Source organism: Amblyomma maculatum, chromosome 3, assembly GCF_055883805.1.
Source record: "Amblyomma maculatum isolate TAMU_Amacu chromosome 3, ASM5588380v1, whole genome shotgun sequence".
Classification (NCBI taxonomy): domain Eukaryota; kingdom Metazoa; phylum Arthropoda; class Arachnida; order Ixodida; family Ixodidae; genus Amblyomma; species Amblyomma maculatum.
In genome coordinates, this window is record NC_139346.1 from 178,117,687 (window position 1) to 178,139,292 (window position 21,606).

At 44.8% G+C, this 21,606-nt stretch overlaps 1 protein-coding gene across 3 annotated transcripts in view; it reads right to left on the bottom strand.

Moving 5' to 3' along the window:
• The window catches only part of Smg5 (Smg5 nonsense mediated mRNA decay factor), a 56,569-nt gene that overhangs the window by 16,723 nt on the left and 18,240 nt on the right, over positions 1–21,606 (bottom strand). For 2 of the 3 annotated variants that reach the window (XM_084598789.1, XM_084598787.1), the window contains exons 5-15: positions 21,369–21,485; positions 20,761–20,932; positions 17,363–17,455; positions 16,721–16,795; positions 15,945–16,078; positions 15,576–15,722; positions 13,586–13,660; positions 12,098–12,161; positions 8,860–8,980; positions 4,847–4,925; positions 3,484–3,617 (exon numbers count right to left, since the gene is read on the bottom strand). In XM_084598789.1, coding sequence (XP_084454915.1) covers positions 3,484–3,617; positions 4,847–4,925; positions 8,860–8,980; positions 12,098–12,161; positions 13,586–13,660; positions 15,576–15,722; positions 15,945–16,078; positions 16,721–16,795; positions 17,363–17,455; positions 20,761–20,932; positions 21,369–21,485 — 1,211 coding nt within the window. The remainder of the gene's footprint in view (positions 1–3,483; positions 3,618–4,846; positions 4,926–8,859; positions 8,981–12,097; positions 12,162–13,585; positions 13,661–15,575; positions 15,723–15,944; positions 16,079–16,720; positions 16,796–17,362; positions 17,456–20,760; positions 20,933–21,368; positions 21,486–21,606) is intronic. The other variant, XM_084598788.1, reaches the window with a different exon arrangement.

The window sequence follows — 21,606 nt, forward strand, 5'->3', positions numbered from 1 at the left end:
GTCCCTTAAAAAGTTAAGTGTGCCAACTTAGAAAAACTATCATTTAAAAAATCATGAAGATGTACTAACTGTTTGTGCTGAGATAACTTCTAGATAGTTCATTTAGCAGGATAAGGCCAATTGCAGGTTATTTATGACATTTTTGTAAATATCTGAGCATTTTAAAAACAAACTTTATATTTTTTCTGTTGTCACTATATGTCGCATATTTAATACTTTATTTTTCTTGGAGAATAATTAGGAATACAAAAAGTATCTTATCTTGTTCCCAATAAACTTTTTATCCAGAAATGACTTGGTAAGCAAGCAGCTTTTGTCAAAAGAGTTTGGAAGTGGTACAGTCGGCAACCGATATATCCAGATCTTGCCATGGCACCACCACGCACTCCATAAAGTCAATGTACAACACTGACCAAAATTTCGGATGTTTGAAATCCTCGTTCGATTTTCCTGACCTTTTCTTTTGATTTGTGACTCAAGAGCTACCGAAAACGCAAACGACGCCGGTTCCACTTTGCTTTTCTGGCCGCTGCCATTTTGGTTTCTGCAACTTCGAACCCACGTGTCAATGTCGTTCGCTGATCACGCCATCGGAACACTCGCATACCTGATATAGCCTCAATAGCAGGCAACGCTTGCTGCACCGTCCCACCAGTGCCAGCTCTGCCGTGCTGCTATTGTGCACAGTCGTCAGTCGCCGTGGTCGCCATTCAAGTGTGGTGTGTTGTGCTGTACAATGTCCCTACTACAGCCCATGGACCAAGGCGTTATCCGGTCACTCAAGCACCTCTATCAGTCACGTGTGCCCAGTCGTATGGTGTTATGAGTGAACAGCGGCAAAACCTATAGTGTTGACTTGTTGTCTGCACTCGGCGTGCTTTCCTATGCATGGAGGGCGGTGACCGAGGAGACACTATCAGGGATGAAGTGCCGTCATCATCAGATGATAGCGCCAGTGAATCCCATCAGCCGTCTTCATCTACTGACCTCATCGAGGACTTGCGCGCTGCAGGAGCCGTTCTCATGGAACTGAGGCTGGAGCAGTTTGCTAACGCTGACAGCGAGATCAAGCTCCGAGCTGAACTCACCGACGACAAAATTGTTCGGCAGGTGCAAGAAAGTGATGACTAGCGCTCCGACAGTCAGAAGCCAGAGGTTGCGCTGTCAACTAGCAATTAACTAACTCGAGCTCTGATGGTGCTTTCGGCTGTGTGCAGCGAGAACGTCACCCTTGCCGACGTGCAAGCCGGCTTACTTGTACGGCAACCTAGCGCCGCTTGGTAAATAAAGTGACTTTTTTTTTTGTGTGTATGAATTTGTTTTTTCGGACTACCTGATTTTCAGGACGCTATCTTGGCCCCTTGAGGGTCCGAAAAATCGGCCGGCGACTATAGTTTTCCTAACGGTTGTGCTCTTTCAAAAAGTGCGAACTGAGAGAAATGAGTTTAATTTAGCCCCGCTGCGGTGGCGCAGTAGTTAAGATGCCTGACTACTGTGCCGGAGTACACGGGTTTGAACCCAACCGCCAGTGGCTGCGTTTCGATGGAGGCGAAACGAAGAGGCGTCCGTGTTCCGTGCAATGGCAGTGCACGTTAAAGATCCCCAGGTAGTCTAAATTACTCCGTAGCCCTCCACTATGGCTCCTCTTTTTGTTTCTACTTTCACCTTCCTCCCTTCCTTTAAGGCACGGTTCAGGTGTCCGCAGAAAGTGTGGCAGATACAGTGCCTTTCCTTTCCTGTTAAACAATTTATTATGATTTCAGAACATGCTATTCAAATTCAGGGCCTAAATTAATAAACCAAAGTGGCCTGGTGCATACGTTGGGCCACTCTTTTTAACACGACGTTGCTCTGAGGCGGTTGCTTGGAATCGTCTCTCTTTTTACATAAGAAATGGCTGTAGATAACTTCACCTGTAACCTGGAAGAAAGTATACACAACACCCATGATAATGATGAAGTCTGTACAGCAGTGTAGTGTCAGTGCACGTTCAAGAACCCCAGGTGGTCGAAATTTCCGGAGCCCTCCACTACGGCGTCTCTCATAGCCTGAGTTGCTTTGGGACGTTAAACCCCGCAAACCAAACCAAACCTCCCACTGGCGTTCGGACAGCACATCCTTCGCTAGTCAGCGCTAGGTCTAGCCTGCACTGAAGCTGCAGTGGATGGTGCTTCGGAACTAAACACCGCTTATTACAAGATGTCTAATACAATTACCAATGCTCCATAGATTAATTACCTCATTAAAATTAAGGCAGTTCATTTTCTCACTGCCTTTGGAAGAAGAGCAAGGGCTGCTCTTTCAGACCGTAAAGCCGCCTCAGTCTCGGCGTGCGGAAAAAATATCAAACTGCGCCTTTAAGCGAAGCACTAACCGACCAAACAGCAAAACTGCAGTTCGATGTATTGTGCGACTTTGCCTATACTTTTACAAAGGATTTTCGATGATATAGTCTATGTGAGTTGGGTATAGGCAATAATTCGAAATATCCTGGTTTGACTGTATATTGATCTCATATTGTGACCCCCTAATAGAGATCATGTTGCATCTTTAAACAGCAATAGCCATAGCTGCATAAATGACAGTGCCATACTGCATTGCTGCTGCTAGCACTTTGCTTCTCACTGGATATTTTTGCACAAGTAGGAAATATTCACAAATGTTCACTTCATATTTAATTCTGTTTTTAGCTAAACTATTCAGGGGCAAAATTTTCATGTATAAAAATTTTACGTAGCTTTACTTCTGGGGGCTCGCTGGCGTTTGATGGTGGCTGAATTAACACGTCACTCGGAAAGGGCAGTGTAATGATGACACCACAAGAAAGTGAGCAATACATGTAATTAAATTAGGAGCGATTGAATACATATCCGTGTATTAGGTTTGTGAAACGAATCAAACATTGCATGTTCAACGTTGCGCTGTCACTGTTACGCTGCCCTTTTCTGGCAATATGAACAAACTCGCCCAACAGTCTGTTTTCAGAATTACCACGTGCTCGAGAATGCTTTTGGACTACCCCACCTCTCTTTACGGCAGCGGGTGAATAGAAACTGCCCTTTTCACATTTCAAACTAAGAACATTTACTTAAGTGGCAAACCTTGCAGGTATGCGCTGTGAGTGACGTACGATTTGATTCTCCTTTCGTGCATTCGCAAACCGGAAAGCACACTGCAAAATTTTCACAGTACCTGCAAAAGCAGGGGCAAATTTATAGGGAAGAGGGGTTAAAGGCACTATGGGGAATTTTACATTAGAAAATCATGATTTATAGGGAAGAAGGATTAAAAGGCATTATGAGGAATTTTACATTTGAAAATCGTAATTTAGAGGGAAGAGGGGTTAAAAGGCATTATGGGGAATTTTACATTGGAAAATCGTGTTAAATACCATAAATCAGCCCCTGCGCCGAAGCCATTGCTACAATGTTCATGAGTGATAAGGTGATGAAATATGGCGTTGAGCTTGGGAATGTGCCATACCTGGCACTCGTCTCGTTGGTCTCCCCTCAGCTTCCAGTTTATCTTGCTGTGTGCTGCAGAAAGAGCAGCAGTTCCTTGCAGGCAGATATCTTCGGGCAGCGGGAACAAAATAGCGGCTTCTGGCAGCGCCACTTCTGTCAAGCGCACAAAGACCAAGATTTAGCACATTTACGACACAGCACAATCACGACAGACGAAATTTCATTAAACTGCAAGGCGATTCCAATTACAGTAAAACCTAATTCATACATTCTAGGTTCATACAATTTCCCATTTCATAAGGTCAAAATTGCTGCCAGTAGAGCATCTCCCATAGGATTATACACTGTTCTTCTCCTGGTCAATATGTTCCCAGGTAACACAATTTCCTGGTTACTATGCTCAGAACTTGGACAAATTGTGGTCGTATAAAATGTGCGATCAACCGGGCATGCGCTAATGAGCGCTCGCGACACAAAAAACTGATCATCGGTGCTCAGCCGCCACAGTTGCTTTATCGATGAGCCGACATACGAGGTGCCCATTTCAGCGGACACGACTTCATGAGAAGGAACGTAATCGGGCCAGGTCTGGGGATGCAGTATGAGCAAAACCGAAGGGACTGTAAGCCATCGCGACGGCCTCTCCGCAGGTGACTGGTGCAACGGGACGAAGCATCCGGAAACAACCAAGGAAGCACTCCAAGCTTGTCATTGCCTTACTAATCTCTTACGTGCTTAGGACAACGCAAATACGGACTGAATTCTGCAAGAGCTAAAAAAAGAAGCTGTACATACTCGACGTCGGTAAATGCTAATCTGAATTCTGTGAGAGCTAAAGAAGGAACTGTACATACTTGACGTCAGTAAATGCTAATCTACACTTATATGCAGTGAAAGTCTTAATTCTAAATGCCTTTGCACCTCATTCAGGAGAGCGCGATTAAATCACTCTCACCCTACTATCTGTTAGCCTTCTTGGTTGGCTAAGTAGGTAGAGTGGCTGCCACGAAAATCCTCATCCCTGGTTAGAATCCCAAACTAGGACGAATTTTCCTTTAACTACGCAGTTTCCGAGAAAGCTGGATGTCTTTCTTTGTAGACATATGGCTGCGTTTAGGACAATACCAATGGGTAATCACTCCCTTATTAATTCTGCATTCTGCCACCACATGAAGAATTCATGACTGGGATAATACCTACACACTCGCCCTCAACAGCCAAGTACTACAGCCATTGAGAGCAGACTGGTGGCTGGCTGACAGTGGTGATAAGAGCAAAAGACTGTTTTGCACCCCCATGTTCTTTGAAGGTGAACATACGGAACAACCACGCTAGTTAATACAGTAACAGTGGCTCGGCAAGAACTCTGAAATTGCACTCACCCACTGGGTAGGCTGGTGAGATGAATGGAATCAGCAAGTTGAAAAGGGAAGCCAAGTTCTGCCACAGTGGTGTTCTGGCCTGGTGGCGGAGAACAGAACAGGAGGGATAATAAGGCCGAGAAGTCCTCACACAAGGTAGGGGACTGCATCATCACATCCCCTTCCACTGCTGCGACAACATGCCATGACCGCGTCAGCCACGAAGTTTCCCTCGGCACTATGTTACAGTGGAGTGCGCAGCCATTTGCGTACTCCTCAAAAACTGGAATATAGGTCAGACCACGCTGTATGTTGACCCTCCCAACTTACTAGTTCTAAAAACAAGAAAAAAATTACTGGATGGCAAATGTACTAAAAATACCCCTACCTTGAAACAAATGCCGTTCAATACAATACAGACAATAGGTGCTTTCAATTTAGTTGCACTTCCTGCACCAGTTCCGTAAAGTTCTGCGGCGGTGCCGCAAGCGTGCAGCACCAGTTCCAGCAGTTCAGGTGCAGCATCAGAACCGGCAGCTTCCTAAATGAATTGTAGAGTGCGGGTCGGGTCGTCTGCTAGCCTTGGCGTCTCCAACAAGCTGCGGTCGGCTGTGTGCAATTTGCGTCAACCGAAGCCAATGTCCCGGCTAACTTGAATTTTCAAATAGCACCTGACAACAAAGCTTTGCCGTTAACCAGCCACGATGCTTTTGGCCTGTTGTTGCGACTGAAGGAAGAAGGAAAAGAAAATAAGCCACCTCCACTGCCTTGTGCGGACAGAAGAGAAAATAGAGAAGAAAGAAAGAGAAGAGGGGTAGAAAGACTCTTTTGGCTAGTGTGTTGCAATAAACGGCAAACAGACCCCATTAATTATTCTACTTGTCAACGAGAACACGATCGAGCTCGCCAAGAAAACGGCTGCGCGTACTCGGAAGAAGTAAACACATGAATGCAGTGGGATGCATTCTGGTCAGCCATGGCCAATGTGCGTTTCGATCGCAAGCTGCCGAAATTACTGTACAGTCTTTGTCAAAAATATACGGCCCAAGAGGTTCGCTTCTAAGCACTGCAACGCGGCTGCTGGCAGCAATACTGGAATATGAATGCAAGCTAGAAGAAAATGAGAGCGAGATTTGTCATCTACGAGATTTTGAATGCTAGAGTAGCTTTATGAGCCTCGTTACTGGGCTTAGAACAAAAATCCCCGGGCCGTATATTTTTGACAAAGACTGTACATATATATGCACTTGCACAACCCATACTTATTGCGATCTGCTATTTGCAAATCTTCATATGTTCGGGATTATTACCACCATTGATCTGAGCTGCATGTATACACAGCCGATAGGATTCATTCATTTGTGAATTTGGTGCACAAAGTCGACAGCATTCATGTGGTAGGCTACCTGTGAATATTGCAGCTTACATCAACCGGTGCCAACATGCCGAATAAGATGACGAATTGTCAAGTAGCATATCGCAATGAAGTGTTGACACGAACCAGCCTCGAGCTCGATGCATGTGCACTGTGAATCAGCTGGAACAATTTGTGATACAACTTTTACTGATCACAATTGAAGTCAGTATGCAACGCATGCACGTGCTTACTTGTTACAGGCATGGTTTAAAATACGCGTCGTCGTTTCTTTGCTGAACACGGACACCGTTGTTCTCGTTGACGAGTGATCGCGACATGCAAGCCATCGTCGCGCAAGCTGTCGTCCGCTTTCATGCGGCGGCTGCAGCTGCACCTTTTCGGCACTGACCTCTGAGGTGGTGCACAGTTTTGCTGAAATTTTTGTGAACTCGACCTGCATGACGCCTGCACTTTTTAAAACGAACAGCACTGTGCAGAGGGCGCCGTGTTGCATCGCTGAAATGAATGGCAAAGTGCAGCACCACATGAACCAGTTCACATAGTGCAGGTGATTCGAATGGACCTATTATCTATTTTTTCATTTGCACTTAAATGTTGCTTGCATGCCTGAAGGCCATAAGTACACGAGTGTTACTCGGAGTCACCTGAACCAGAATTTAATGAGGCATACTCTGCCCACACGCTGCAGTCCTCTATCGTAGAGGTGTGCACGGGCCAAAATTTTGAGCTCGAGCCCGGCTAGACACTGAAAGGGCCAAAGCCGGCCAAAAGTCGATCTGTCCCATGCTTATATTTAAAGGGACAGAACACTGGAATTTAGGTCTCGATTTTTTTTCGCCGCAGTGGAAAAATTGATGTCTAAAATGTTCGATTCCATAACGGTTTTGTTAGAAACGCTGCAGAAAACGTTTACCGGGAATTTTTCGATCAATGCGTGCGCCTGTTTCTATGTAGTCCGATGCTGGAAACCATGAGCAGCGACCGCGATGACGACTGGTGGTCGACAAAGAAGACGTACTGAGAACAACTATAACTTTCACTCGCCAGACAGTAATCAGACATTTTTTTTGCGCAGAGTAACGTCCTTTTCAGTTTCCCACTCAATGCTGTTACGGCACAATAACGCATGCCCTCGTCGACAAAAGTTTTAGTGGGCACTGTCATTGCTTCATTCACGAAATTGCAAACACTGTGGTGCCATCTAGTGGCAAAACCTGAAAGCATACCTCTTGCGGTGCGAAAGCGGGGTGGTTTTTATTTAAGGACGCACTGAAGAGAGCGCAAAATATAAATTTTGGCAAGCACTCCTAGAAGAAAAGAGAACAGTGTGCAGTTACGAAAATCAGCGATATTTTGCTGACATGTAGTCACGTGGGGGGCTACACTGAAAGTACTTGAGTTTCTCCGCTAGATAGCGCCTCTGTTGTTTTTATGCGATTTTCAATGGCAAATTAAAATTGTAAAGTCTCTTTTCTTTGATACTGCAGTGCTCGATCTGTACTATATGAGGCAAGAACTTTTCATCTCTACCATAATCTCATGACATATTTTGGCCAGTGTTCTGTCCCTTTAAGGCCCAGGCTCGGCCCGACATGCTATAATTGCAGTTGAAGCGAAGATACAGAAAATAATTTCAGGACAATGAATTTATTTAAGATCTTGAATGTAGAGTTCTCGCCTCTAAGATGACAAATTTGTAGAATATACAGAAGCACAGCACAATACACAGAATGATCATTTTAACCTATAAATATATATAAAAGGACAAGTTATGTATTAATAAAAGCTTGAGGCATTTACATGGCGAAAATGTCGAAAAGGGTGCCCAGACATCTACACCAGTGTTACCAAAGCGGAGATGCAAAACTCGGTAGCCCACAAGCAGCCCCTCTGCTTAGTCACTGACTGCTTGCAAACATTCGTTCATGGTGAGGAGGCGTGGAGGAAAGAAGGGTTGATGCCAGGAGATAACTCGGAAGCTCTTGCATAAGGAGGACAAGTAAAAATGCTGTGCATTCTAGACACATATCTCACTATGGCCATATTCACGCTTTCATAAAAGTTGCATGTGCTCAGGATCAGGGGCATCTGGTTGGCCTGGGAGAAATACACCTGGCTCGGGCCCGGCCTCAGCCCAAGCCCGGCCCGAGCCCATGCACAGCTCGTAGTCCATCATCTGCAGCGTGCAGTGTGCTGCTGACGCTGCATTTCTGATAAAAAATTGCACCCCATCTTTTCTGGGACAGACTTTCATGCCGACGATACCCGGCCACAAAGAGACAGCAGCGGTGGACATCAAGCCGGCTGGCCAGGGTGATCAGGTTGTCAACCAGCATCCATTGACTATAAATTTAAATGGCTCATTGAGCCATTTCTCTGGGGTTGTCACAGCGATGCACACGTTGCGCTGCTGGTGATGACAATGGTGATGAGGGCTACTGATTTTAGCCATCCGTTGTTGTAAGACTACTTTAGTTTTTCTGCCGATGATCATTATATACCACTCTAAAGTAAGGCAGTAGCCCAGTTTTTGCCTCCATTTTCTTTACTTTTGGTGCACACACAGGAGCAGCGGCAACTGCTGCTACTGGCTACCGAGCTACAAAGCATAAAAACAGGCCGGCTGATGGCCGCCACTGGAGGGTGCAATACTTGCCTGAGTGCAGGGCCCAATGATGTCAACTCGTCCCAGCAACCAGTCACAGAGCACTTTTACCATTGGCAGGAGACCAATGCGTGACAGCTCAACAGAGAGCACATCAGTGTCTTCATTGGAACTGCAAGCACACAAGGAGGGCGGCCGCTTTCAAACCTGCCACCGCCATGTCCACGAAGCAGGCAAGCACGGGTGGAATGAGAGTCTCAATTGTCCAGCAAAGGAGTAAAAAACTAAGTTAGCAGACCCTATGTGTGCATGGCATTGAGGTCTAGCCATGCATTGAAGTTACAATGCACAAGCTGGCTGCCTACAGCGGAAAAAATTCTAGGAGGCACTAAGACTGCTTAGGTGCAGTAAGGTGAAAGGCTTTTTTTTTGTTAGTTTTTATTATTATTATTTTTTTAAATTTTGATTTGTGGAATTTTAAAAAAAATTTCCTTTTATTTGTTTTTTTTCTTCTTTTTTGTATGGCTTATAGCTATTGATTACCCAATGTTTAGATACTTTAGCGAAAGTTGGCTTGTTATGTGGCTACTGTTGGATTGGCTACAGATCTGTCTCGTTTGACACATTCCTCATTAAGGCATTATAGCCATGTAATCATGACTGAGTATTTTGTCTTTTGCAGCTTGTTATGTGGATTGTGTTGGACTGGCTTTGTGTCTGTCTTTTGGTCATGCATTCCACGAACAGTAGCATTCTGTGCACGCCACTGATCAGCCAAGAAAGGCTTATGGCAAGTTTATGGCATGCTTCCAGGACTACTAGGCAGATGAGAACAATATGGGCATGCATACTAATCCAATAAATGTCTGCTACTTCAAGCGCACAAAGCCACAGTACACGAATGGAGCAGGTGCCCGCTTGCCGAGACCTGTATGAGCAGCATTTATGCTGCAATCACAGTGCCCAGGGTTCCGTATGCGCCGGTTTTTGTCCGTATGCGCTGGTTTTTGTCATGTCCGGGGTATTTGTAATGACTGCGCCTTTTCCAGTTTCGGTTAAAAAAATTATGAGTCTTCTGCGAGAGATTTACCTCACCTCACTCCTTTAGTAATGCTTTTCTTTTTGTTTTTACTTGCTCTCCCATGATGTACCACACTCACTAAAGAAAAAATCTCCTTTTACAGAGTGAAAAATTTCACTGCAGTTGGTCACTGATGTAAACGCATAATCTATCCTACACATTAAATACAGCAGAACCCTGGATATAGTAAAGTAAAACTGAAGTCTCAGTTCATCTTCCATAGAAGACTGTACATTTTCGCCCTTTATAGTAAAGACATTTTCGATAAAAATCGGTTATAGTAAACTGCGTCTGGCCACAGCGACGCATTCCCATGAAATGACATTGCTGCACGCGCGCGCGCAAAAAAATAATTAAAAAAAAAAACAAAAAAAACAAGAACAAGAACAAAAGCACAGGGTATTCTTTTGAAATGGCTTTACCAGTAGACTTTTTGGCACTCAGAAGAAGCCAACTTTAGGTAAGCCTTGGAGTCGTGAGGGAAAGCATGCAGCGCATAGGAAAAAAACAAAAGCTGTTGTGTTGAGTTTTATGGCATATAGCGACTCAGGCCATCATGCGTCAAGAGCAAGGTTTGAAATTAAACAAAGATTTTACAGCTGGTTTAAAAGCTTTGCTTCTTTAAGAAATGAAAAAAAAAAAAAAAAAAAAAAAAAAAAAAAAAAACCACGGGAAATATCAATGAGTGACTTTTCTCCTATAGGTAAATTTGGGTGCAGTGGGGTGTGTTCTTTATAAATTTGTGGAAAGTGTTTCTGGCTTAGTTGTTCAAGTTCTGCACATGTAACTAAAATGTGGTTATTGGTGACAACTTCTCCGCAGAGTTCGCACATAGGTACATCTAATTTGCGAGTATGAAGTTGTGTGCTAAATGAGTGTGACCGATTTGAAGGCAACATAAAACTACTTCAATGAAACGCTCTTGGTGAGTAGTAAAGCCGTCTACAAGCATGGAAAGATGGCGGTGTGATCCGTTAAAAAATACGGAAGGGAAGGAACGACCGAACATTCACAGCACTGTGCAGCATGAGGCAGCAGTGGCAAGAACTGAGGGCGCGGCACGTGTGGTTTTGCAGCACTTGACTGCCGCACGCATTTCTCATCTATTGCCTTCTTACTGACAGAAACAGCAGAAAATGATGTCGTGCTCATGCAACGCTTCGGTTTTCACATGAAATCAAACTCAGTTGTAATCATAGCTATGTTGCCCTCATGCTTAACCCCTTCACCGTTTTATTACATCAACGAATTTCTTAACAAAACTGCTTATTTTTTTAGTGCTGATTTCGGTTATTATGTTGCCATGCGTAAAAGACGTTTATGTGGTAGAAAAAAACGAAGTTAACAGGTCAGTGCTGCCATCTCTCGAGCAAAATGCCATCTAAGCAACAAACGAGCGCTGCTCGTTCGAAACGCTGAAGGGAAGAACCTATTCAGCGAGGACGAGCTATAGTCGTCCAAAACAGTTTGGGGACGGCTTTGCAAGGACGAGCCCAGCTCGTCCGAAACGGTTAAGGGGTTAATAAGTATTTCCACAAGATGTAAACAAAAAATCTTATAATCGAAAAAAATGGGATTATGAGACAATAAGAAAGAGATGGAAGGTATTTGAGTGTTTTTTTTCATTAAGCAACAAGATGTGTTCAGTAAGTAGCCATTTAGTTACCAAACGGCAACTTCAGGACCATGTTACCACCAACCACTGATATAGTAACGACCCTGGTGTAGTAGATTTTTGCCAGTCCCACTGACTTTACTACAAAGGGGCCCTACTGTATCACAATTTTTCGATGATGCAAAATCCATTTGTTCTAATCTGCAAAGCCTACCTTTTGCTGTTTTTAACTAATCTTTTGTTTATTTTTTGCAAGGTTAAGAAATCTGAAGTGGTTTCTTTTCCAAGCTTTTGCTTTTCTCACAAACTTCGCATACAATGATATATATAGAGGAAACTGCCGTCTGTCAGAGGGGAAAACTGCAACCAAGCAAAGAAAGTCACCCTAACAGACAGCCGCTGTTGTCACAGACTAGTAGTATACTTGTACAACGCACTGTGAGATGTACTGCTAACAGGCCATCCTTGATCGAGACCTGAACAGACACTTCTAAAAAGTCCCATGATCTCACGCAGCACCGGCGAACACAGCATAACGAAGGCAGCCATTACGATGCCCGTGCAGGAAAGAACATGACTGAAAGAAAGCCCACCTGCCAAAAGGAGGAGTACTGCTTAACGATGGTCCTTGCTCTGCTTCAGTGCCTGGAACCCAGCCTGCAAACATTCACAACAGCGTTATGAGGGCTGACGGCAGAGACGTGGCAATGAACCACAGCTTGAGCCAAGCTAATAATAATAAATAAATAAATAAATAATAATAATCAAATAATAATAATAATAATAATAATAATAATAATAATAATAATAATAATAATAATAATAATAATAATAATAATAATAATAATAATAATAATAATAATAATAAAGAAAAAAAATAATAACTGGTTCACAGGAAGGGAAAGGGGTGGTACCTGTCACACTTGTTTTTGTGGACACCTGAACCGCACCATAAGGGAAGGGAGGAAGATGGGAGTGGAAGTGGAGAGAAACAGGTACCGTAGTGGAGGGCTCTGGAATAATTTCAGCCACCCGGGGATCTTTAACGAGCGCTGAAATCGCACAGCACACGGACGAGGCCTCTCTGTTTCGACTCCATCGAAACGCAGCCGGCGGCGGTCGAGTTCGAACCCGGGTGCTCCGGCACAGTAGTCGGGCGCCTTAACCGCTTCGTCACCGCGGCGGGGTAAAGAGCCAAGCTAGACTGATGCTTTTGCACGGTCGGCAAAGTCACTTTTTCCACACACTGAAACTGCACAGCAGGTAACCTGATGTGGCTAGGTGGCTCATCTGAGAGTAGGCTGAGAGTCCCTGCTAATGGGAAAGATCTCGGCAAAACTGCCAACTGGTGGCACGTGTCTCCTGTTGCTAAACCTATTACTGCATGGCAAAAGCTGCTGCACAGAGGCCTGCCAGATGGATTATGAGCATAGACAGTCAGCAGCCGGTTGCGTGACCGTGCACCTGGCAGCAACCATCATGGTAGCACAGGCTGCCACGGTCTACAGACCTTAAGACCATTTCGTGCTTGTGAGTAGCAGACAATTTTCCACTTTTGGTCGAAAAGCAACAGTTGCAGGCCAATCGCATGCTGTTTGATTTTCTCGCTCCGAGACTCTGAGACAGCAAGTCATAGACAGCTAACCTGTCAGCGACGCCAGACAAGTGAATGGAAGCTTGTCTCGCATGCCGCTTCTCGTTTCCGGCAACAGTCAAAATCAAATACTCTTGATGCAAATGAGGCCAATAGAGGAAGCAACCCCAGGGTCACTTTTGCAAGCGTGGGCATTGATAGTACATCCAATCCACTCCTTGAAGCCAGAACATCAAATTGCACGTACCCTACAGCAGGTGCTCGATTTTCACAAGGGTTAGAAATGGTACCGTATAAACATATAATATCACTGCAACTGATCGCTCAAATGAGTTGCAACTCATCATAAGGCAAAACGTTCCGAGATCAAGCTACGTGATTAGATTTTGTAATGGAAGCCGAACATAACCTAAGGATGCTGGATGCTGACCTTCTATCTATACTAAAGCAATATGAAGGGGGAAAAAAAAAAAAAGAAAACCCTGACCATTAGTGGTAGCAGCGATGTTGGCGTCCTCCGGCAAGGCAGGGTCCGCTGGTGGTTTTAGGACTACAGTGGATTCTGCACGGCAAGTTCCCACTATAAGGCCTCTAAACGGTAGACCACATGCACCGTGCAGAACAGAACACAAAAGTGCTATGTACAAGGGAAGATGAGGGTCTTGAAAACGTTTTCTTTATTTGTGAACATATCTTGTTGAAACTTAGCATACAAGTGCAGAATAGAATGCCAATTTCAAATATAAATTTAGGTTTCCAATACCTCGTCAGAAAAAGAAGGTATGACAAAATAACATATCCACTTCTTACCGGCCTTTATGGTCATTTCTCATTAAAAAAAGATCTCTTTTAGCAACATGCGTACATTTCAAAAGGCTCATTGTACATGTTATAGCTGAGAAAGTTCCCTGTAATGCCATCTTCTTGATCATAAATAAATACCGAAGTAGGAAAAAAAGAAGTATGCGTCAGTAATCAGCCAAAATTTAGTCTAATGTTGCTAAAAGAAGTATCTTTTTAATGAAAGATGTTAAAAAATAAAGATTTTAAGACACTCATCCTCCCTTTAAACTTACTTGAAGAAGCTTACAAACTATTAGACTACTTTTCCCTTTTCTTTGCTTTGCTAGGCAGACATGCAAGTATTTAAAACCTTGCTACTTTCAGTAAGGCTATTAATTAAGATTAAGAGAGTTGCAGTGAAGACAGCAGTGCTTTTTTTTCTTTCTTTTTTTGGCAAGGCCGCTAACCAAGACCACTTGATTAGCAGTGAAGAAACGATGTGCCTCAAGTCAAGGTCATAATAGGTTCTTAAGTACACCTTAAGAACACAAAGAAAACATAACCAGAGTAAGCACTTTTTGCTTTCATATATAGGACCCACCCAGAATAACGGTGCCCAATTTCAAAAGGCCTAATCAGCCGTTCAGGCTTTTGCTTCTCCCATGAAAGCATTGCCGCAAACAATAAACAATCTGATGACTCTGATGACCTTCGACTCCATTGCTGAAAATGTTTGTTTACAAGGTCAGCTAGCCATAGATACCCGACTACATTATTTTCCAGTTCCTATTCCCTGGTTTTCCTACCTAACCTAAAGGAGCAGTGCTCTGTTTACTGTCAGCCCCCCCACACCCCCCACAGTGGCTGTATCACAGCGGGGCCTGCTACATGCCCTGGTTAAAGCATTTACCCGGGCAATGAATGCACTCCCGCTCTGAACTGTTAAAATATGATGTGCATACATCAGTGGGATAACATCTTGGCAAAATTTATACTTTAGCAACCCAAAATAGTGGCATCGTTCACAGGAAACACTATGAATGCTGCAGCAAGTTCTGCATGGCTTCGAACAGCCCTCCCTTCTTTAACAGCCTGACAATCTCAAAGGATATGCTGCGTCTCCATTCACTACAAAACAAGAGCGGCCAGTATTCTTGGTAAGGGTGCCGCACGCTTGAACTGAGGGGTGTCATATTTTTCAAATTTGCTTTTCTGAGCCATAAACGAGTTTTTGCCGCTGAATGATCGTCAATACACGTGCAAAGAGCCAGAAAATAAAATATTTACTGATAACTATAACTGCACAGACTTGCCTTCATCGTCCTCTAAACGAAGCTGGTTTTGAGGCTCCATAGTGGAGGGGTGCCATTGCCATCCCTCTTACATGGTGGGCATTGTGCGTGATGAAAAGGCATCAAAGTCGAAACCAAACTATACCAGCCAAAGTCACTGCTAGACAGCCCCTCTTCTTACTGGAAAACTCTGACAATGACAGCACTCCTTATTAATAAAACTGGAACTGCAGGTGTGTGCTGTGAATTGTAATCCAAGCATATATTACAAACTAGATACGTGACACGCTCAGAAATTTTCTTTTTTTCTTTTTCCAAAGTAAATAAAACCCTTACGTTATAAGTAGGCTTTTATGGCCGTACTTAGTTGATGAGCTTCAGAGGCAAGCAGCATGAACTCACCAGAATAGCTGTGGGCACCAATGGTTTGATCGTGCCTCCGCGTTGTTGTCAGGGGGCACTCAGACACCAGGCGGGTAGCCGTGGCAACCACGTGGGAGAACATGTTCAGTGTGAAGGCAGCGGCAGCGCTGCTTAAGGGATGTGGACCTGGGGGGAGGAAAAAAAAAACTTGTTTTGCACGGCTGTGCTACTCAAAACCCGAATCCTGCTTGACAGGATAATTAGTGCTCAGGTTAAATCCCATCATGCATGGTTAGCTGACAAGGAACTGCAAATACCTTGCTGTAGTGCCATGTAGCGAGATATTGCGGCAGAGAGAAATGAAAGCAGTGGAAAAAAAGAAGAAAAACAAGACACAAGAGTGCTCACCCGATTTATGCAGCTTGTCGGTGCAGATGATGGCCATGACAGTAGCTTGAAATACCAGGCTGGTCTCTTCCTCCGGCTGCTCCAAAACGGACACCAGCTGAGATAAGCAGTCCTCACACAGGCCCTGCAGACCACTGAACGGGCAGGGAAACACCAACCACACTGTTCAAGCCCAGTCTGCGCAACGGAAAAGACTTGCCCCTGAGTAGAACTAGAAGGTAGTAGTGAGAAGTTACCTACCAGAGAGAAAATGACCTCAAGCCGATGCACAAACATGGGCTTAAGGTTGGTGGTAAAAAAATGCTGCCAAGCAGGCCCACCCTTGACGATTTATTATTAACTTTGTTAAGTGAGAGACTTTACATGCGAAGGCTACTCAGAAGTGCGAAGGCTACATGCGAAGGCTACTCGAATTTGCTACTGTGCCAAAAACTGAAACTTGCCACAAATCAAAGGCTTGCCCTAACTTCAGTACTGCCACACGTGGCCACTATTTATCTACTACATACAGTGTGCAAATTCGTTAGACAAGAGTCATTACTCTGCAAACGACATAGAGAGCTACAAAACAAAACAGGTTTTTCCAATATTTCCGAAGTGACAGACAAATGAGACCAATCACCAAAAATGCCAACCAGGCCAAAACCAAGACCTGCAGAGGTATCCTAAGAATTCCGAAGGAGCACAAGGAGGAGCAGTGCATGCTCAACATACGCGAGGGCAAGTAAAAAAAGAAAGAATTGCAACAACGACGAAGGATCACTGAGGTCACTCACCTAGTGTCACTGGATGTGTAAAACTGTTCGCACAGTCTTAGGTAGCTGCTTGTGAAAAGCATAGATGGTTTGCACCTGCATCGAGTTGCACAGAATATCATTAAACACTCGAATGCCACTCACAAGCAAATATTTCTGCCATCATAAGCTCCTGCTGTACAACCCCCACAAACATATTATGTACTTAGTCGCACACACACGCACGTACACAACTGAATCTCAATAAATTGGACTTGACAAGGGCCAAAAATTTGCTCAATATTATAGACGGAGATTGAATTAAACAGCGGCTGACATAACAAGGGGTTGATCCATCACTTTGCATGCTCACCACACACAGCACCATTGACCGCACACACTGGGCCTTTTGATGTCGCTGCCATTTAGTAGCTACCGATTCTTCAACATGCAGACAGACACCTCTGCACACGTGCATTTTTGCCTTTCCCTATTCTGGAAGCAAGGCCACCTTAACAGAGACTGAACCAATGACCTCAGCTTGGTAGCCAAATGCCTCTGCAATAGTGTAGCCTCCAAGTTGACATGACAGGTACAGGAATAAACAACCACATTCTTCCCGCATTAACATGGGAACTAGTCTGAGATTGGCAGGGGTCCTTCGTCCGACAAGTTGCACCTCACCTGTCTCCCTGCGGAGTGGGCTGGCTGCTGTTCATGTCCAGTAGGCGCAACAGGTTCCCCTGGGCACCTTCAAATGGCTGGCTGCTCTGCAAGCTGTGTAACACAACCACTCACTCATGTAATTCAACTGCAGCACTTGTAATAATCCCAGCCAATATGCATTTTACCAAGGCGAAATGTGCCCTGTCAGCTGTAGCGTGCGTGCAGCAGGGCACTGTTTGACAGAAACGCCACTCGCAGCTGCTTTGTTGAAAGGAAAATATTTTTAATAACTTTATGGCACTGTACTATTGGAAAGCAGTCACAAGCAGCCAAGCAGCCAAGCAGTATTGCAGGCGAGCTACAAAGGTGCAGCTCCGGTAACGTTATGTGCGATCCCGCTAGTATATACTAGTACCAAAAGGCCTGCAGGCACCAATGGTTCCGCTAAAGTGTATGAAGTTCGATCCGTGAAGTTTGCCCATATGGCAAGGCGTAACTGGATGACATTATGAAACAAGAAGAGACGACGAAAGGGCAGGGAACCAACATGGTTTGGATATACTTAGGGGATGAAATTTTCGATTTTTATTTTCAAAAAATTCGGCGGAACTTCCATTCTTTTTTTTTTGGGGGGGGGGGTTAATATTATTTTCTGCTGAAGAAATATAGTTTTTTTTTTTTTTCAGTGAGATAAGAGGCATCTGTTCACAGTTAAAAGTGAAGAGTTCATTTTAGATTTTTTTCTTGCATGTTGTTTTATGCCCTTTTATTTAATGTTGGTCATATATACAGTTTAGCTCCTGGAAGAAAATGATATTGCATTGATGAAAATTAGAGTTATGAAAAAACACATATGTAAAACAAATTCACACGTTAGACAAAGGAGTAACTGAAATATTATTTACCACGATCAAATCCCTCAAAAACAAATGTGCTTCTCTCGGCTTGTGTCTGAGAAGTGTCTTGTGGCAAGGAATTGGTGGGCTTTGGTCTTCGCGATTTCAAGGAAGCACTTGCGCTGCAAATGCTCTAATCTCTCCTTCGCCCCTCAAATTGGCTGCCTTGACGCAGGGGCCCCTCCTCGAACATTTGATATGTTTATGAGGGTCGGGAAGCACGGCTGCCATTCTTTCCTCACTCAACGATCCCACTGTCTCACATCATGCCCCTGGATGGAACACTGTTGTAATTTTCTCCAGTCATCGAGAGTTCGAGGTGTGCATGAAAATATACTGACCTTTTTCGGTTCAAATCGAACCTTTTAATATGCTTTCAGCGTACCTTTATCGGTGTTTTTTGGTTTGAACCGAAAAGTCCAACTCCTAGATATACAGTAGCTGAAATCAAAAACAGGAAAAAAAAGGCACGAGCAGGGTACGCAATACAGAGAACAAGCAACTGGCATTTCCTCGGGACAATGGGGTGGCCAACCAAGATACTTTCTTGGGCGAGTTGGTACACATTCATTATTAATTTAAACAGCGCGAACAAGAAGACAAAGGACAAGATAAAAGGAACCCACAGTACAAGCGCTGACTCACAACTATGCCTAAGCCTTTACTCCAAGGCCCAGATATAAACAAGCATGACAAAAACGAAACAATCACGTGAAAGAGCAAGACTTCTCTTGCTCTTTCAAGCAAAGAGATGTCTTTTTTGAGTGACTTTTTGTGCAGCAGGTGAACCCAGGGGTTGTTTCACGTGATTGTTTCGTTTTCGTCATGTTTGTTTATATCTGGGCCTTGGAGTAAAGGCTTAGGCATAGTTGGGAGTCAGCGCTTGCACTGTGGCTTCTTTTTATCTTGTCCTTTGTCTTCTTGTTCGCGCTGTTCAGAGAAGGTTAAACAATACGAAGGGGCGAGTAGGGCGCCAGGTGGGTCGATATTTTGATGCAGTATGTCAAGCTCTAGTGCCAACAGTATGTCTTCGTGGTAAACACACAAGTTTCCACAGCTTTCACTCCCACCAAGTTGGCACAACAATGCACGCTGAAGAGCAGTGCAGAACAGAATGCAGACAAGAGGACAGGGAATAAGCTGTGCGTGTGCACCCAAGCAGCACAAATCATCGGCCCAACACTGGCAGTGGGTTGGCAATATACTTTTGATGCCAATATATTATTGATGCAAAATGTCAATATTGGCACTGCCAATATAGTGTCAATATTGGTACTGTGCATCCCACAGGCAGCCGAGGTGCGCCGGGAGTGGGGATGGCAGAAAGTGCCAGAGGAATGAGGCGAGGACGCAGAGTCCATTTCCAAGAAAAACTACAGGAGGGTAGACTAGGGGTGGGGACACAACGAAAAGGTGGGTGCCCTCAACTCCCCTGCATCTCCCCAATTCACTCCATGCACAAAAACAAGAGAGAGAGAAAGAGAGAAAGAGAATACAGTAGCGTGTCCGAATCCGGATCCAAGGGTCCTGATGGGAGAGGAAGGATTCACCTCTAACGAGCTACCAATGTTGGCAGCTCGTGCCAACTTAATGTCCTGTCTTGTGACATCACACAACCCACTGAATGATCAGTACCTTGCCACGTCACCTGTCAAATACCTGTCAGCACTACGCTCATCATTTCTACTCTACAACGGAGCCAACCACGAATTTTCTGGAGAGCACAGCGTTAAATGCTGTAAACGCTAGAGCGTTCAAAAGCCCATCTACAAAAAAATCCAGAGTTGGCATCATAGGTGAAAAATGATGGGCATGCCTCAGGCAGGTGGTAGCTGGCAGGTGACATGGCAAGGGACTGACGATATGGCAAATTGTGTGATGTCCTGAGACACAACATCGAGTTAATCTGGTAGCTTCTTTGAGGTGGTAGGTGAGATGGCAATAAAATCCACCGGTGACCTTTGATCCCGAGTCAGACATGCTGTCCCTAGGTGATGTAGGCATATTCATGTGGCTCGGTTGAGCGGGGTTTTATATCTGTCAGCTGGAATTCGCGCACTAATGTATAGTAGCTCGCACTGTATGTTAATAAATGTGTATGAGATAACAGAGGCAAAAATTACGGGATTAGTGATTACACGAACCGCAAAGCAAATGTGAGCGAGGATTTGCAAGTGGAACCGCAGACGGGAGCCATTACTGCTGCCATGTCTGCATTTGAAGGTAGAATGCCCCCTCAATTTTCGCACTGCAATAAACTGTTAAAATGGGACATCCCCCCTCGGCCACTCAATTCAGAATCGTGAAGCCAAGAGCCAAAAAGGAAACGCGTAACATTGCCTCTGGGATCTGGAAGCAGGAAAAGTTACAGCATGTTTGCAAGTGAGAATATGCGATTGCAGCGATATCCATATTTAAACATTTAGTGCGTGAAAGTAACCCCCTCCCCCTTTTTTTTGCGATTAGAACGCAGTAATCGTGTGTTCTGGCATTTCTTTAGGATAAAGAAGCAACACTGACCATCGCAGGAAGTGGTAGGCGGCCTCGAAAGTGTTGCCACTGGCAAGGGTGCCCAGCTGGTTGTGGGGCATGCCAGAAGCCGGATCCAGTGCCAGCGCCTGCCAGTAGTAGCGGGCAGACAGCTCACCCCAGTGATTGCACTCGCCATCCTCAAGCTCGCTCAGGTAGCGTGCTGAAAGCACAGAGACAACACGACTGTCACCTACCGACTAAGCAGGATGGACTTGGTAGCGAGCAGAAATGCATGCAAGGACAGCCCTTTTTGTAATCATACGGCCAAAATGCGTAACTGTTATGCAAGTCACCATTGAATGAAGACACCCTAAGATTCTCAACACACTTTCATGATTTTCAACCCGACCTGAAAGCCCATGACTGCCCATCATCTTAGTTATCGTGCCGCGCTGTTCTTGACGCAGAGGTGGACACCATTTTGGGTTCAAGACAGCCATGCTGCTATTAGCCCAAATACTTATGTGTGAAGTGAAGCCTCACTTTTAACGCGGCCGACATCTTCATTAGCAACAAATTGAATATTGCTGTGCAAACGAGAGGTGGCATGCAAGCGCTTTGTACTGTTGCCGCTTTTGCTGGAGCAGTGGACTCACCGAGATCACCCAGAGCGATGAGAAAGCGGTGCGAAGCCTGCCTGGCCCACGGCTGGTTCTCTTCTGGCAATGGACTGGGCGCGTCCTCCCCAGGTTGCCGCTGGTTCCAGCGGCAGCCTGCACAAAGAATGCTCCTATGTGACGCACACTCTGTGACCAAAGCACCGGAGGGACAGAAGACCTGATCACATCACTGACCGCCGCATGTATTCCCATAAACCAATAGCACCTCGCAATG